Source organism: Malassezia sympodialis, genomic scaffold, assembly GCF_000349305.1.
Source record: "Malassezia sympodialis ATCC 42132 genomic scaffold, msy_sf_29, whole genome shotgun sequence".
Lineage (NCBI taxonomy): Eukaryota > Fungi > Basidiomycota > Malasseziomycetes > Malasseziales > Malasseziaceae > Malassezia > Malassezia sympodialis.
The window spans coordinates 18,138-31,949 of record NW_017387827.1 but is presented as its reverse complement, the minus strand read 5'-3'; the positions used below and the strand labels follow the sequence as shown (position 1 = coordinate 31,949).

The following is a 13,812-nucleotide window of genomic DNA, read 5'->3' as shown; positions in this document are numbered from 1 at the left end:
GCGCGAGCTGCAGCCCATACCCTCAGGTGGCACGTAGGTGATGCAAGCCAGCCCCGAACTTGGAGGCGCGCAGCGAGCGACGGTCGCTGCCAAGCTCCTCCTCAAACGAAAACATAATGCGGCCATTCGCAAGCAGATCCATTGCCTGGGGATTCTCAATCTCGCGCTGCAGTTGACGCCGCTTTTCATTCAGCGCCTCGGCAGTGACCGACAGCGCTCGCCGCTCTGGAGGGGGAGCGGACGCCGCGGCTGCGCGCGTGCGTGCCTCGCGCGCCTCGCGTGCCTCGCGCGCCATCGCGGCTGTCTCGCGCTCTTTCTCCTTGGCGCGGTCAATGGCCTCCTTCGCACGCTCCTCCTTCTCCTTGGCGCGCTCCTGTGCCTCTTTTGCGCGCGCCTCGCGCACCTTGAGGGCCTCGGCCTCGGCTGCCGCAGCCTTTTGCTCAGGCGTTATATCTTTGGGCCGCACGGACTCGGTCGGCGCCGCCGTAGGAATGCCGCCAAACAGCTGGTCCCAGCCACTCATATTGCGGCCGAAGCTCGCCTCCTTGGACGGGTTCGGCACAGGCACACGCGCTCGCGAGCGCACCGTCTCCACGGAGTCGTCCGCGCGAGGCCGCGTGCCTTCCGCGTCGGCAGCCTTCTCCGCTTCGGATGGCGGCAGCGACGTGCGTGGACGTTTGGCGCGCGGCGCCTGCGTTGTGTCGTCGGCCGGCGGCGGCGCAGCTGCGGACACCGATGCAGGCGCCCGCGACTCGGTGCGCGCAGGCTCGCCCGCGCCCGCGCCGCTCAGGTCCGTGCCCGAGTCAAAGGCGTCCATCGCGCTTGACCGTCGGTCGCCGAGCGCACGGCTGGCCTGGGCGGCTTCGTCTCACGTGATAGAAAGCTGGCGACGGCGCCGGCCACGTCCTCCGCCGACCATGGTGCGTGTGGCGCGCAGGCGCTATAGATGCTGACCGATCCAGTCGCTTCCGCGTATTCTTGCGCAGATCGCCTTTACAGGCAGTCGTATCTTGGGTCGGGCGTTTATGGAGGCCGGACGGCAGGCCGTGCGAAGTATGTACCATGACTGGGCTTACGGCAGATGTGCGTGCCGGCCAGGTTGAGGCAAGTGGCGCGGCGGCCGCGGCGGGCGGCAAGACTGCCTCCCCTAGCGATGCACTGACCCGGGCGCATCGCATGACGCTGGATGAGGCGCGCCTCATTCTGAACCTAAAAGGCGATGTATCGCTTGCTGCGAACCGCCACGGCATCAAGGACGAGGTGCGGAACGAGCTCGTAGAGCACTACGAGCGCCTTTTCGAGATCAATGCGCCGCCCGCGCCAAAGGGCAAGGAGGGCGGCGGCCGCGGCTCTTTCTATGTGCAGTCCAAGGTGGTTCGCGCGCGTGAGCGCATCGAAGAAGAGTGGAAGCTGCTGACGCAGGCTGCGGAGCAGCATCAAGCGTCTTCGTAAGCGGCGTCGTGGATGGCGACGCTACGGCCGGACGGGTCGCTGTCTGTGAGTTGTATGCACGTACCTTGCACAGCCCCAGTCGCCGCGCGGCACCCAGCGGACAGCTGTCTTGGCAGCCGCGTCCGAGGGAAACCACGCCTCGAACATCTCGCGGATCATGTAGGCCTCCTTGGTGTCGGGCGTCTCGAGCGGATAGCGACTCGCGCGCTCCGCAAACTTGTCGTCTGAGACGACCTGCTCGGCATGCTCCTTCATGCCATCAATCCACGAGTAGCCAACGCCATCGCTAAACTGCTCCTTCTGGCGCCACAGGATGCTGTCGGGAAGGTACGGACGACTTCCCTCGACAGGTGCGCCGGCCTCAACATCATCAGGGTGCACGTCAAAGGCCTTGCGCAGGATGTACTTCTCCATGTGGGGCCGGCCGTCCGCATCCTTCGTCTGCAGGCTGCCCTTGGAGAACATCTTCTGCTCGGGATCCACGTTCATGCACACGTCCAGGAACGCCTTGTCCAGGAACGGCACACGCGCCTCGAGACCCCACGCCATCGTGCTCTTGTTCGCACGCAGACAGTCGGCCGTGTGCAGGTTCTTCACGCGCGCCACCGACTCGTGGTGGAACGCCTCCTTGTCGGGAGCCGCGTGGAAGTAGAGGTAGCCGCCAAACACCTCGTCGGAGCCCTCGCCGGAGAGTACCATCTTGACACCCGTAGCCTTGATCTTGCGCGACAGTAGGTACATGGGCGTCGACGCACGCACCGTCGTCACATCGAACGTCTCCAGGTGGTAGATCACGTCCGAGAGCGCGTCCAGGCCCTCTTGGACCGTGAAAGTGTACTCGTGGTGGATCGTTCCGAGGAACTCGGCCGCCTGGCGCGCCGCGAGCAGGTCGGGTGAGCCGGGCAGGCCAATGGAGAACGAGTGCAGGCGCGGCCATGCGACGAGCGGCGCGTCGGCACCGCCCTCAGTCGCATCCGCGGCAGCGTCCGTGCGGCGCACCTTGCCGCGCGGCTGGTGTGCGAGCGCCGCCTGCTGCTGCGCGAGCGCCTGCTTCTCCGTCTCGCGTGCAGCGATCGCGGCAATGAGCGACGAGTCGAGACCGCCACTGAGCAGCACACCGTACGCGACCTCACTCATGAGGCGCTTGCGCACGGCCTTCTCCAGCGTCGTGCGGATCAGCGAGAGGTCCGCGGGCGTCGTCGGAAGGTGGCCCGGCTGGTCCGACGACATCCACGACGGCTGGAAGTAACGCACAATTTCCTGGCCGGTGGGGCGCTGGCTGTCGTAGTAATGGCCCGGGGGGAACGAGTGCAGGCGCTCGCACTCGCTCGAAATCGCCTTCATCTCACTAGCGAAGTAAATGGCGCCAGGGTACTCGAACGAGCGGCCGTAGTACAGTGTCGTGATACCGATCGGGTCGCGCGCCGCGATCACATGGTGAGGGTGCACACTCGTGTCGATGAGCACGAACGCAAACATGCCATCGAGCATGTTGACAAAGTCAGGGCCGTGCTCGCGATACAGGTACATGATGACCTCGCAGTCCGACTCGGTCTGGAAGTGCACCTTGTCCTTGAGCGAGGCACGCAGCTGGCGGAAGTTATAGATCTCACCATTGACCGCAAGGTACAGCTTCTTGTCCTCACTCACGAGTGGCTGGGCCCCCGAGTCCACGCCAACGATCGCCAGACGCTCGTGGCACAGCACACTGCCACGGGTCTGGCGCTTCGGGTCGTTCTCGCCCACCACAACGCAGCCGGACCAGTCCGGACCACGGTGGCGGATCGAGCGCGACATGTTGAGCATCTTGGCCCGATAGGCCTGCGCATTCGGGTGGTGAATGCACCCGACAATCCCACACATGGACGTGAAAAGCGTAGCACCGTGACTCGAGCAGAATTTCGTCTTCGTGCACGTGATACCCACCCGCCGACCGTCTTTTCCTCGCGATGGCGACCATGCGCCGCGTCGCGGCCTTGTATCCGCAAGAGGTCCTCCTCACTGCCTCGTCGTCGTCGTCGCAGCGCGGCGCGCTCTATGTATTGGACCCAGCGTCGTCGTCGCAGACGCCCCTCCTGCACCTGAAGGGCACCACCCACGCAGCCCCCCACGGCGTGTCGTTCGTGCCGTCCGCCACACACGCTGCGCACGATGCCGGCACGAGTGGTCTTGTCGCCGCAATGGAGTCGGACAAGGCCGTCGTTAGCGTGTATTCGTGGCAGCGCGACCAGCCGGTTGCCCGCCTCGTGCTGCCGCAGAAAATGCGGTGCCTTGCCCTGTCGCCGTGCGGCACCTACCTGGCGGCCGGCGGCCCCGATGGCCGCCTGTGCGTGTGGGACGTGGGCACCGGCGCCCTCCTGTCGTCCCTTGAAGTGCACTACCGCGCCGTGACGGTGCTGCGCTGGACGCCCGACTCGGCCGCGCTCATCACCGCCAGCGAAGACGCGCGTGTGTGTGTCTGGAGTGTGCCGGGCATCTTCCACGCGACCGACCTGGCCGGCGCGAGCACCGGTGCACTGCCGACGCCGTATGCCACCTTCTCCGATCACACGCTCGAGGTCACAGACTTGGCGGTAGCGCCCGGCGCCTTTCCTGCCGCCGCGCGCGTTTGGAGCGCAAGCCTCGATGGCACCGTCAAGCTGTGGGATCTGAGCGCGCGCCGCCTTGTCAGCACGTTTGTCGTCGACGAGCCTGTGCGGCACCTCGCGCTCGACCCGCTCGAGCGCTTCCTCCTTGTGAACGCGGAGCAGGGCGTTCGCCGCGTGGAGCTGTACGAGCCGCAGGGCGGCGCGGCGCGCGGCGGCGGCGGCGCTGCGGGCCACAGCACTCCTGTGTCGGATGCGCCGCGCGTGTCGGTGCCCGATTCGGTCACAGCTCTCGCGCTCTCGCATGCCTCGTCGCATGCAGCGCTCGGCACGCGCTCCGGCGCCATCTACCTTGTGGACGTGCTGACGCTGCAGACCGTGCGTGTGCTCCAGGCCGGTGCGAGTCTTGCGAAGGCCGCGGCGCCGACGCCAGTGACGTACATTGGCACCCTCGTGCGTCCCATCGACCTGATGGGCCACCTGCCATGGCAAGGCGCCAAGCGCCATGCGCGGCAGGATGCGGGCACCTCTAGCAGTGCGTACGTGCAGGCGCTGCCGCTGCGTGCTGTGGCGACGCAGCTGGCGCGTACGATCCAGCCACCGCTCCATGCGCCGCACATGCTCCTTCGAGTCGGCGCGGGCGCTGCGTCGTCGGCGGCGAGTGTGCAGCGCTGGCTGAGCGCGGGACAGGGCACCGCACCCGCCGTGCCAGCCGTCCGTGCTGGTGCCGAGGCTCTCGCCGACAGTGCGCCGCTGGCCAGCACGGCGTCGCCTGGCGACGTAGCGGCCCTCCGTGCGCAGGTGTCGGCGCTGGAGGCGCAAGTCCAACACGCCAAGGCACTGAACGATGACATGTGGCAGCGTCTCGTTCAGCTGCGGGCCGGTGCCACGACTACATAGTGGATGCGATACCCCAGGACCATGGCCACACACTGCGATAGCTGGCACCAAAGCGCGCCTGCATAGGCTGAGCGAGGCCTGCGATGCCGTCGCGCGCGATGCGCCATGTGCCTAGGAGCAGGAGGCCAGCGACCACGAAGGCCGCGCCCATCATGGGCCTTGCGCGCTTGGGCCGGCCGATGCGCTCGGCCATCTTGGGCAAGCCGCCTACAGCATGCACCGCCCCCGTGAGGCAGAGCCAGGTGTAGAGCACCGTGCTGAGGCGGGGCGCGTGCGCAAAGCCCCAGGCCACATACGACAGATCAAGCTCCGACGGCGAGAGCTCGGCGATCGCCGGGTGCGCGGACGCAGGCGCAAGGCGGTTCGTCAGCACATGCACCAGAAGCACCGGCACGAGCGCGAGGCCCGCCGCATTGTGCCATGTGCGCCACGTCCAGTGCTTCGGCGAGCGCAGCTGGCGGCCAGGCAGAAGGGCGCGGCGCACGAGCGAGGCGATAACATGCGCCGATAGCGCACCCCACACGAGCACAGGCTCGACAAAGGCGTGCTGGTAGTACACACGCCCGAGCAGCATCGTCTGGTTCGCCATGTCCACGGCCGCGGGGCCCGCAACGGCCGCGACTACGGGCGCGGCGAGGTGCGTCACGAGCATCGCACCAATCGTGGCTGCCGTGCCCGTCTGCACAGTCGTCGCTGCGGCCAGGGCGCGCGAGCGCCACGTTGCGCGCGGCGCGGCGGAGGGCATGAGTGGGTGGAGGCGAGCGGCGCCCGTCCAGGCGCCATGACGGTGCATCCGCTGTTTGGCGGCGCCATTTCGCTCACGCTCGACGGCGAGTACCTGGATGCGAGTCTCGTGCGCCAAGTGCCTGATAACCAAGAGGTGCTCCTGGCGCGCGACTCGGACGTGAGTGTGATTCTCGAGGTGCTGCAGTGTGTGGCGCCCGAGACGGACGCGCGTGCGATGGAGCAGGGCGTGCGCTACCACTTTGACTCGCTTGCGCACGACAACAGTGCCGTGTTCTCTGTCGTTGATGCGGCCGATGCAGTCGACGGCGCGGCGCGCGCGGGCGAGACGCCGGCGCCAGCCACGGCGCACGGCCGCCAGACCGTGCCCAAGTTTGGGAAGCACGCGCAGGAAGAGCAGGTCACCATCTACGTGGCACTATGGCGCTTGCCGGCGAAGAATGTCGATCTCGTGCTCTCGCTCAACGACCCCGCGGGCCGCGCCACGGCCGCGCAGTTCCGCGCGGCCGCCGCGTCGCTGCGCATCGAGGACTGGGGCCTCTTTCCGTAGCTGACTCAGCGTGACTCGCCCAGCCCGTGGCGCGCGGCTTTCACGTAGACTACGACGCTATGGCCCAGACCCAGCCTTTGTGGCTTCGCTGCGAGACGAAGCCCGCCGAGCACCGCTCGGCACTGACGCCGACCACGGCGAAGAAGCTGATTGATGCAGGCTTTGACATCACCGTCGAGCGCGATCCGCAGCGCATCTTTGACGACGCCGAGTTCGAGCAGGTCGGGTGCCACATGGCGCCGCACCACTCGTGGCCCTCGGCGCCCAAGACGACGCCGATCATTGGCTTGAAGGAGCTCGATACGCCGGGCCCGGATCTGGAGCACACGCACATCCAGTTTGCGCATTGCTACAAGCACCAGGAGGGCTGGGCGGACGTGCTGGGCCGCTTCCACCGCGGCGGCGGCAAGCTGTATGACCTCGAGTTCCTCGAAGATGCGCAGGGCCGCCGCGTGGCCGCGTTTGGCTGGCATGCCGGCTTTGCCGGCGCGGCGCTTGGCCTGCTCGCGCTCGCCGAGCAGGTGCAGGGCCGCCAGCTCGGGGCGCAGACGCACTACCCGAACGAAGACGCGCTCATGGCGCACACGCGCGAGGCCGTGCAGGTGCTGCGTGCGCACCGCGCCGACAAGCGCGTCACGGCGCTGGTGATCGGAGCGCTGGGCCGCTGTGGCCGCGGCGCGATCGACTGCCTCGAGAAGAGCGGGCTGCAGCCGGACGAGATCCAGCGCTGGGACATACAAGAGACGAGCGCCAAGAGCGGCCCGTACCAGGAGATCATCGACTCGGACCTGTTCATCAACTGCATCTACCTGTCGAAGAAGATTCCTCCGTTCCTGGACCGCGCGTCGCTCGAGCGCGCCGGTGAGAGCCGCCGCCTCGGCATGATTGTCGATGTGAGCTGTGACACGACGAACCCGAACAACCCGATTCCCGTGTACTCGATCAACACGACGTTCGAGCGGCCCACTGTGCGTGTGGACGGCTTTGATCGGCTCGAGGTCATCTCGATTGACCACCTGCCGACGCTGCTCCCGCGCGAGGCGTCCGAGGCGTTCTCCAACGACCTGCTGCCATCGCTCCTGCAGCTGCCGCTCGTCACCGGCGTGGCGGGCGAGGAGGCGCAGAAGCACGCCAGCGAGGAGGGCAAGGGCGCTGTGTGGACACGCGCCGAGCGCCTGTTCCAGCAGCACCTGGCGGAGGCCGTGCAGCACGGTGCTTAACTATAGACTAAAAGACAAACACCTTGTCGTCCGCCTGGCTCAGCGGACGCGGCTCGGGGAACTGCAGCTGCACGAGATGCCGCTTCATCGCCTCGACCATCGGCGGCGGGCCACACATGAGCACGCGGCAGTCGAGCGTGGCGGGCGGCAGAAAGTCGGCGATGGCATCGCGCGTGATAAAGCCGACGCCGCCGTCCCAGCCGGGCGGCGGGAAGTTGAGGAAGTATCGCACACGGAAGCGCAGGGGGTGCTCGCGCATGAGCGTGTCCAGCTCGTCCTTGAGCAGGATCTCGTCCTCCGACACGTTGGCGTACAGCAGGTCGAAGCGAGTCTGGTCTTTTTCGTCCTTGAGCGCGGCCTTGAGCACCTGGAAGCAGGGCGTGATGCCCGTACCACCAGCGAGCATGCCGATGCGTTCCGTCATGTTGCGCTGGTACAGGAACTTGCCCTTGGGGCCCTTCATCTCGACCGACTCGCCGACCTGCAGCGCGCCCAGCACACGCGAGAGGTTGCCTGTCGGGTACGACTTGACGAGGAGCTTCACTGTGCCGACCGTGTCCACGTCAGAGATGGGCGTATACGAGCGCATGACCATGCGCCCGTTCAGCGGCGCGCGCACCGAGACGTGCTGGCCGATCGGCAGGCCCAGCTGGCCGGGAATCTGAAACTCGAGCACGCTCGTGGACTTGGACACAGGCGTGTGCCTAATTAGCTTGAACGAGCGCCACTCGTCCCGACTCAGTGCGCTCTTCGAGACGCGCGCACCAAAGAGGCCCAAAAAGTACATGACCGTCAGCGTACACAGCAGCCCGAGGCAGAACGTAACGACGACCGAGGTATCCATGATAGAAAAGTCCGAGTGCAGCTCGGCAAAAATAGGGTGTAGCTGGGCTAGGTATCCTGTGACAATGCGCGCAAGGAGCCAGCAGGCGAAAAACGTGCCAGCGGCCGATAGAACAAGGAGGGCCTGGTCTGCGAGCATGCGGCGTCACAGGGGCCCACCGACGCTCCACGTGTTATCACGTGACGGAAATTCGACGCCGCGCGAGGCGGCCGTGGCTCCGCCGCCTGGTCGCTCCGGTAGGCTTGGGCGCCGCGCACGAGCGCCATGACGATCACGACGCCGGGCATCTTGTGGAATGTGACACCCACGCTGGTCAAGGTACGCTGCGAAGCTGACAGCAGAATGCGTTCCGGCACTATGTGCGCTTCTTCCTGGAGCTGGGCGAGCGCTCTCCGCGCGAGTCGGCCAACGACTTCTTCTATGATCAGTGCGTGCCGCGCACTCACGCAGAATCTTCCACATGATCAAGCGGTTGACCGAGTACCTGACGCAACATACGATTGAGGAGGTGCAGAAACTGTGCGTAGCGCCCGCTCACACCAGAACGGACCAGTCGGTGCCGAACCCGCCAAGGTGCTATGACGAGCAGGTCATGATTCCCCTCGAGTGCTGCCATGAGGCTGCCGACCTGCTGCACGAGTATTTTGGGCCCGAGATGATGCAGTCGTTCATCGGCGGCTCGCGCTGGTGGCAGATGCGCAGCCAGCCGGGCATCCCAGCCGAGTGGATCTCGCACTATTCTGACTACCACTCGTTCATGGAAAAGAACGGGCGCAACCCGAGCCTCTCGACGTCGGTCCTTCACCACATGACGCGGCACTCGACGCGTGTCAATCCGCGGCACGAGCATCCAGCCGACGTCAATCCGAATGCGTCGCGGCATGCAGGGCGCTTCGCCGATACCCACGAAGAGTCGCGGCGCCTGGAGCGCATCATGCTGTACATCCACGGCGGTGCATACTATTTTGGCTCGATCAATACCCACAAGTATGCGATCCACCGCGCCTCGACCAAGTTTGGCGGGTTTACGCTCGCTGTGAACTACCGCAAGGCGCCGCAGTTCCCGTTCCCCTGCGCCATCCAGGACTGCCTCGCGGCGTACCTGTACCTGATCCGGCCGCCCCCCGGCGCGCTACACCCGCCCATCGACTCGTCGCGCATTGTCGTGGCCGGCGATAGTGCGGGCGGCGGCCTCGCCGTTGCATTGCTGCAGCTCCTCCGCGACCTGTCGCTGCCGATGCCGGCGGGTGGTGTCCTCCTCTCGCCCTGGAGCGACCTGACGCACTCGTTCCCGTCCATTCTGCAAAACACAAAGACCGACTACATTCCGCCGTACAGTTTCCTGCACAAGCCGAGTTTGCTGTGGCCTGTGCCTCAGGACGCAGGGCGCTTTGCGAAGAAAAAGAGCCGGCGCCCGTTCGCCGCCCGAAAGCAGGCCGAGATGCGGTCCGCCAACACGCTGCCGGCACACCAGCAGCCGCTGCACGTGTGGCAGCCCGACGGCACGGCGCAGGTGATCGAGCCGCAGATCCAGATGTACGCGACGAACGCGCAGCTGCTGCATCCCCTGTGCTCGCCCGTGCTCGCAGGCAGCCTCGGCGGGCTGCCGCCGCTGTTCATCGTCGCGGGCGACGGCGAAGTCCTGCGCGACGAGGTGGTGTACCTGGCGCACAAGGCCGCACATCCCGCAAAGTACCCACTCAACGAAACACTACTCAACCGCTTCCCGCGCTCGCGCGAGACGGCCGCGCGCTACAAAAATGTGCCGACGTACGTGCACCTCCAGGTGTTCGACGACCAGTGCCATGTGTTCCCCATGTTCCTGTACACGACGGCCGCGCGTCTCGCCCTGCGCGGTATGGCGTCGTTCATCAAGATGGTGACCGGCGCACCGCTCGCCGAGAGCGGCAAGATGGCCGCTTCGTACGGCAGCGCGCCCGTCGGCAAGTACGAGTACTCGGGCAAGGTGCCGCTGCAGCGCCCCGGCTACGAGGACCATATGATCCGCGAGCGCGTCGGGCGCGAGGGCCACGTGCGCCCGATGGAGCCGGCGACCGAGATACCAGCGCTGCAGCTGGCGCCTGCATGGCTGGGCACTGTCCACGCGGCGGCGTACGAGCGTTTCCGCCGTGGCCATACCATCTGGGATACCAAGTTCCATGCCGAGACGAAGCGCGTGACCAAGCAGCGAGCCAAGCTCATGCGGCGCGCGCGGCGCATACTCGATAAGGCCGCGGCGGAAGGCCTGCTGACAGACTGTGGCGACATCCACGCATCCGGCACGCGGTGGACGGACCTTGGGTCGTATGGCCCCGCTGACCTCGAGGACGAGATGCCGCCGCCGTCGGCGATCGTCGGCCGTCACGACACGGTACGTATGCCTGACTGACCCAGCCCGATGGGCTCGCGCTGCTCAAGCTCGGACTGCACCTGCGTGCCAAGCGGCGCCACGCCCTGGGCCTGGAGCCCCAGTCCGTCGGGGGGCAACGCCGCGCCAGCTTTGCGGAGCGCGCGCCGCGCCGCGCCTACTCGACGGGCGAGCATGTCCACCCCGCTGCGGAGCGGCCCGTGCCGCTTGGCCGGTTCAGCTTGTGGAAAGGTACGTGGTGGCGATTCACATTAGCTTTGCTCGTTCGCCTGGGATCTACGCCGACGGCGCTGCCGCCGCCTACGTAGACGCCGACAGTGCGCGACTCTGGCGCCGCGTGCGCCCGCGCCGCTGTATATCCAGCACCGTGGTCAGCTGCTTGAGGTCGCCATGCTGCGCCTCCAGCAGCTCGATCACGGTAGCCACGTCCATCTCATACCGCTGCGCCAGCTGCCGCATGTGCCGCTCGATGCGCCGGCGGCACCGGTCCACGTCGCCGCCCACGGGAAGCAGGAACGGCACGAGCTGCCGCGGCGAGGCCAGTCCATAGTCCGCACACAGCTCCCACACGCGTGCCTCGTACAGAGCACGGGCCATTCGCTCCTCCGCCAGCATGACGCGCCGCGGCGGCGTCGGCACCGCCGCCGCATGCCGCTCGATCGTCGGCGATGGCGCCTCAGGCGGGATCCGCTCCAGGTGCGCGCGCGCCGACACTTTCGCATCATGGTGCCCACTCCGCTGGCCGACGCGCACACTGTGCGGCGTGTAGCGTGGCGGGATGGCCTGGCTCTCAGGCGTGTGCACGTCGCCGGCGAGCGCAGCATCCACCATGCGCTCGCTGCCGTCAGGCGACGCTGGCGCCTCCAGCTCCGACAAGGCTGGCGACGCCGGCGCTTCGGGCGTCGCACGCAGCGACCAGCGGTCCAGCGCCGTCTGCCACAGCGTGCGCGCGTGAAGCTCCGCGTACGTCTGCCATGCTGCCAGCGTGGGCCGCGGCGGCGCACATGCGTCCGCGACGCGCTCCAGCACGTCCGCGGGAATGGGCGCCGCCAGCTGGGCCTCTGTATCAACCGAGGCTGCATCCATGCCGGATGCGTCCAGCTCATGCACGAGCGCGTCGACCAGCTGCTCCTCGTGGACCTGCGACACAGGCACGCGCGGCGCGCGGCGCGGCGGCGCCGTGCGTGCGACCGGCGCACCCGGCTCGCCCGGCTCTTCAAAGAGTGCATCTTCATCAGCATGCGCGGACACGGGCGCCTCGAGCATAGACGCCTCGACAGCAGGGGCCGTGGGCGCCGGCGCCGGCGCCGGCGCCGGCGCAGGACCGTGGGCGTCGCCCAAGGGCTGTGCCCCTGCCTCGGTATCCTGAGGCTCTTCGTCCATCTGATCGTCCTGCACCCCCACTGCACTGCTGGCGCCTGCGCCAGTCGCCTCCTTCGCAGGGCTCGGGCCGGTGCGCGAGTGGTGCAAGGCCTCGAACGCGAGGACCGCCTCCTCATCCATCTCCTCTTCTTCGCTTTCGTCCGCAGGGGGTGCACGCGCAACGTCCCGTTCCTCTACCGCATCCGCTGCCTCCGCATGATCGTCCAAGGCTTGGGCCTCCTCGTACAGCTCGTCGAGCGACGACAGGGACGATGGCGTGACGGAGCGAGCAGGCGGCGCAGAGCGGGAATGCAGGGGCAGCGCCGTCGGCGCATCGCCAGTGCCACGCTGTGCCTTGCGCTCTTCCAGTCGGCGCACCAAATTCAGCCGCTCGCGCAGGTTCTGCTGGAGAAAGAACTGGTAGCTGTAGAATGTGTGAGCGGGGCGCAGGCGCGCGAGCGTGCGCGCGATATCCGAGACATTCCATGGCCGCGGCCTTGACTCTAGCAGGTCGAGAATAAAGTGGATGTCCTCATCACTGTAGGCGATGCGTCTGTGGTAAGTGGCATCACATACGACCCCTGGCGCCGCATCGTCGCAAGGTGGCACGGCCCTGCCGACGCGTCCGCTGTCCCCCTCTCGTTGAATCACGTGATACGCGCGCGGCGCGTCGGCTGTTGGTGCCGCCCGCCGCGTGTTCGTCGCTCCGGCCATGCCGCCGCTCACGCGCCGAGAGTCGTCGCGGCTGTCGAGTGGGGGCGCCGATCCCAGTGCGTCGGCCTTCCACGTCGACCAGATCGTCAGTCACTTTGAGCAGTGTACGTGCGGCTCACTCACCCAGATCGCCGCAAGCACGCAGCGCAGAACCGCGACTTGGTCCAGGCCAACGCCCTCGCGCATGCACGCATCCGTGAGCTAGAGGCGCGCATCCTCGAGCTTGAGGGCGAGTGCGCTGAGCACAAGCTTGCTGCGAGCCGCCAGAGCACGCATGTGCGCCGCCTCGAGTACGCACTCGAGTGCGTGCGAGTCGGCTGGGAGACGATGGCGCAGGCCCTGCGCGACGGCGGCGTGGCGACGCCCGCGCGCACACACGAGCGCGCGGCGCGAGCCCTGCCGACGCCGCCTGGTGTCCCGCCGAGCGCGCGCGTGCATCTCAGCGAGGGCCTGCCGACCACACGCCTGCCCGTCTCGCTCGCGACGCCGCTGGCGGCGGACCTGATTGCCGAGGAGGACGAAGATACCACGCTGCGCAGGCCGCCCACGACGCCCACACACGCTTTGGACGACGCGCCGCACACGCCTCGCGTTGCCTCGCCGCTGCGTGGCGACCACTGCCCCGTCTCTGTCACGCGCCGGCGGCCGAGCCGCCGCAGCAGCGCGCGGTGGGAGAGCGAGCGTGTGGCGCTAGAGCAGGCGCCCGCCTCGCCACGCATGGAGCCCGACGCGCCCACGGAGCCTGATGAAGCCGAACCCGAGCCCGACGTCGAGCCTGCGGCACCGCCCGAGCCCGAGCCCAGTGAGCCGCCGGAGGAGCCGGCGCCGGCGGCGCCCGCCACGCCGCCTCGCACAAGTGCGCCGCGGTCGCGGCGGGCGTCTGCGCTGGCGGACCTTGCGTCCCTGGATGATTTGCCGGACCGCACGCGCCGCTCACGCAAGAGTGTAAATTACGCCCTGCCAAAACTGAATACCAAGATGCGCAAGCCGGACCCCGATCCGCCCGCCAAGCGCGCGCGCACGACGCCTACGCGCCGCACGGAGCCCCGAGTCGCCGCCGGCTCCGCCGCCCG

The 13,812-nt window shown here is 67.5% G+C and overlaps 9 protein-coding genes across 9 annotated transcripts; 5 read left to right on the top strand and 4 right to left on the bottom strand.

Moving 5' to 3' along the window:
• Positions 1 to 22: 22 nt before the first annotated feature.
• Positions 23 to 817, bottom strand: MSY001_3462 (uncharacterized protein; the record flags this gene model as incomplete). The annotated part of the gene is made up of 1 exon (XM_018885364.1): positions 23 to 817. The coding sequence occupies one exon, from the start codon at positions 815 to 817 to the stop codon at positions 23 to 25; it is 795 nt and encodes a 264-aa protein (XP_018741931.1).
• Positions 818 to 1,062: 245 nt separating this feature from the next.
• On the top strand, positions 1,063 to 1,452 carry MSY001_3461 (uncharacterized protein; the record flags this gene model as incomplete). The annotated part of the gene is made up of 1 exon (XM_018885363.1): positions 1,063 to 1,452. The coding sequence occupies one exon, from the start codon at positions 1,063 to 1,065 to the stop codon at positions 1,450 to 1,452; it is 390 nt and encodes a 129-aa protein (XP_018741930.1).
• Positions 1,453 to 1,473: 21 nt separating this feature from the next.
• Positions 1,474 to 3,315, bottom strand: MSY001_3460 (uncharacterized protein; the record flags this gene model as incomplete). The annotated part of the gene is made up of 1 exon (XM_018885362.1): positions 1,474 to 3,315. One exon carries the CDS (start codon positions 3,313 to 3,315, stop codon positions 1,474 to 1,476), a length of 1,842 nt encoding a protein of 613 aa, XP_018741929.1.
• An 86-nt stretch (positions 3,316 to 3,401) lies between these two features.
• Positions 3,402 to 4,888, top strand: MSY001_3459 (uncharacterized protein; the record flags this gene model as incomplete). The annotated part of the gene is made up of 2 exons (XM_018885361.1): positions 3,402 to 4,830; positions 4,875 to 4,888. The coding sequence occupies 2 exons, from the start codon at positions 3,402 to 3,404 to the stop codon at positions 4,886 to 4,888; spliced, it is 1,443 nt and encodes a 480-aa protein (XP_018741928.1).
• Positions 4,889 to 5,718: 830 nt separating this feature from the next.
• Positions 5,719 to 6,231, top strand: MSY001_3458 (uncharacterized protein; the record flags this gene model as incomplete). The annotated part of the gene is made up of 1 exon (XM_018885360.1): positions 5,719 to 6,231. The coding sequence occupies one exon, from the start codon at positions 5,719 to 5,721 to the stop codon at positions 6,229 to 6,231; it is 513 nt and encodes a 170-aa protein (XP_018741927.1).
• Positions 6,232 to 6,290: 59 nt separating this feature from the next.
• Positions 6,291 to 7,451, top strand: MSY001_3457 (uncharacterized protein; the record flags this gene model as incomplete). The annotated part of the gene is made up of 1 exon (XM_018885359.1): positions 6,291 to 7,451. The coding sequence occupies one exon, from the start codon at positions 6,291 to 6,293 to the stop codon at positions 7,449 to 7,451; it is 1,161 nt and encodes a 386-aa protein (XP_018741926.1).
• Positions 7,452 to 7,458: 7 nt separating this feature from the next.
• Positions 7,459 to 8,433, bottom strand: MSY001_3456 (uncharacterized protein; the record flags this gene model as incomplete). Its single annotated transcript, XM_018885358.1, has 1 exon — positions 7,459 to 8,433. One exon carries the CDS (start codon positions 8,431 to 8,433, stop codon positions 7,459 to 7,461), a length of 975 nt encoding a protein of 324 aa, XP_018741925.1.
• Positions 8,434 to 8,755: 322 nt separating this feature from the next.
• On the top strand, positions 8,756 to 10,684 carry MSY001_3455 (uncharacterized protein; the record flags this gene model as incomplete). Its single annotated transcript, XM_018885357.1, has 2 exons — positions 8,756 to 8,814; positions 8,839 to 10,684. 2 exons carry the CDS (start codon positions 8,756 to 8,758, stop codon positions 10,682 to 10,684), a joined length of 1,905 nt encoding a protein of 634 aa, XP_018741924.1.
• A 279-nt stretch (positions 10,685 to 10,963) lies between these two features.
• On the bottom strand, positions 10,964 to 12,618 carry MSY001_3454 (uncharacterized protein; the record flags this gene model as incomplete). Its single annotated transcript, XM_018885356.1, has 2 exons — positions 10,964 to 12,563; positions 12,602 to 12,618. The coding sequence occupies 2 exons, from the start codon at positions 12,616 to 12,618 to the stop codon at positions 10,964 to 10,966; spliced, it is 1,617 nt and encodes a 538-aa protein (XP_018741923.1).
• Between the last annotated feature and the right edge of the window lie 1,194 nt (positions 12,619 to 13,812).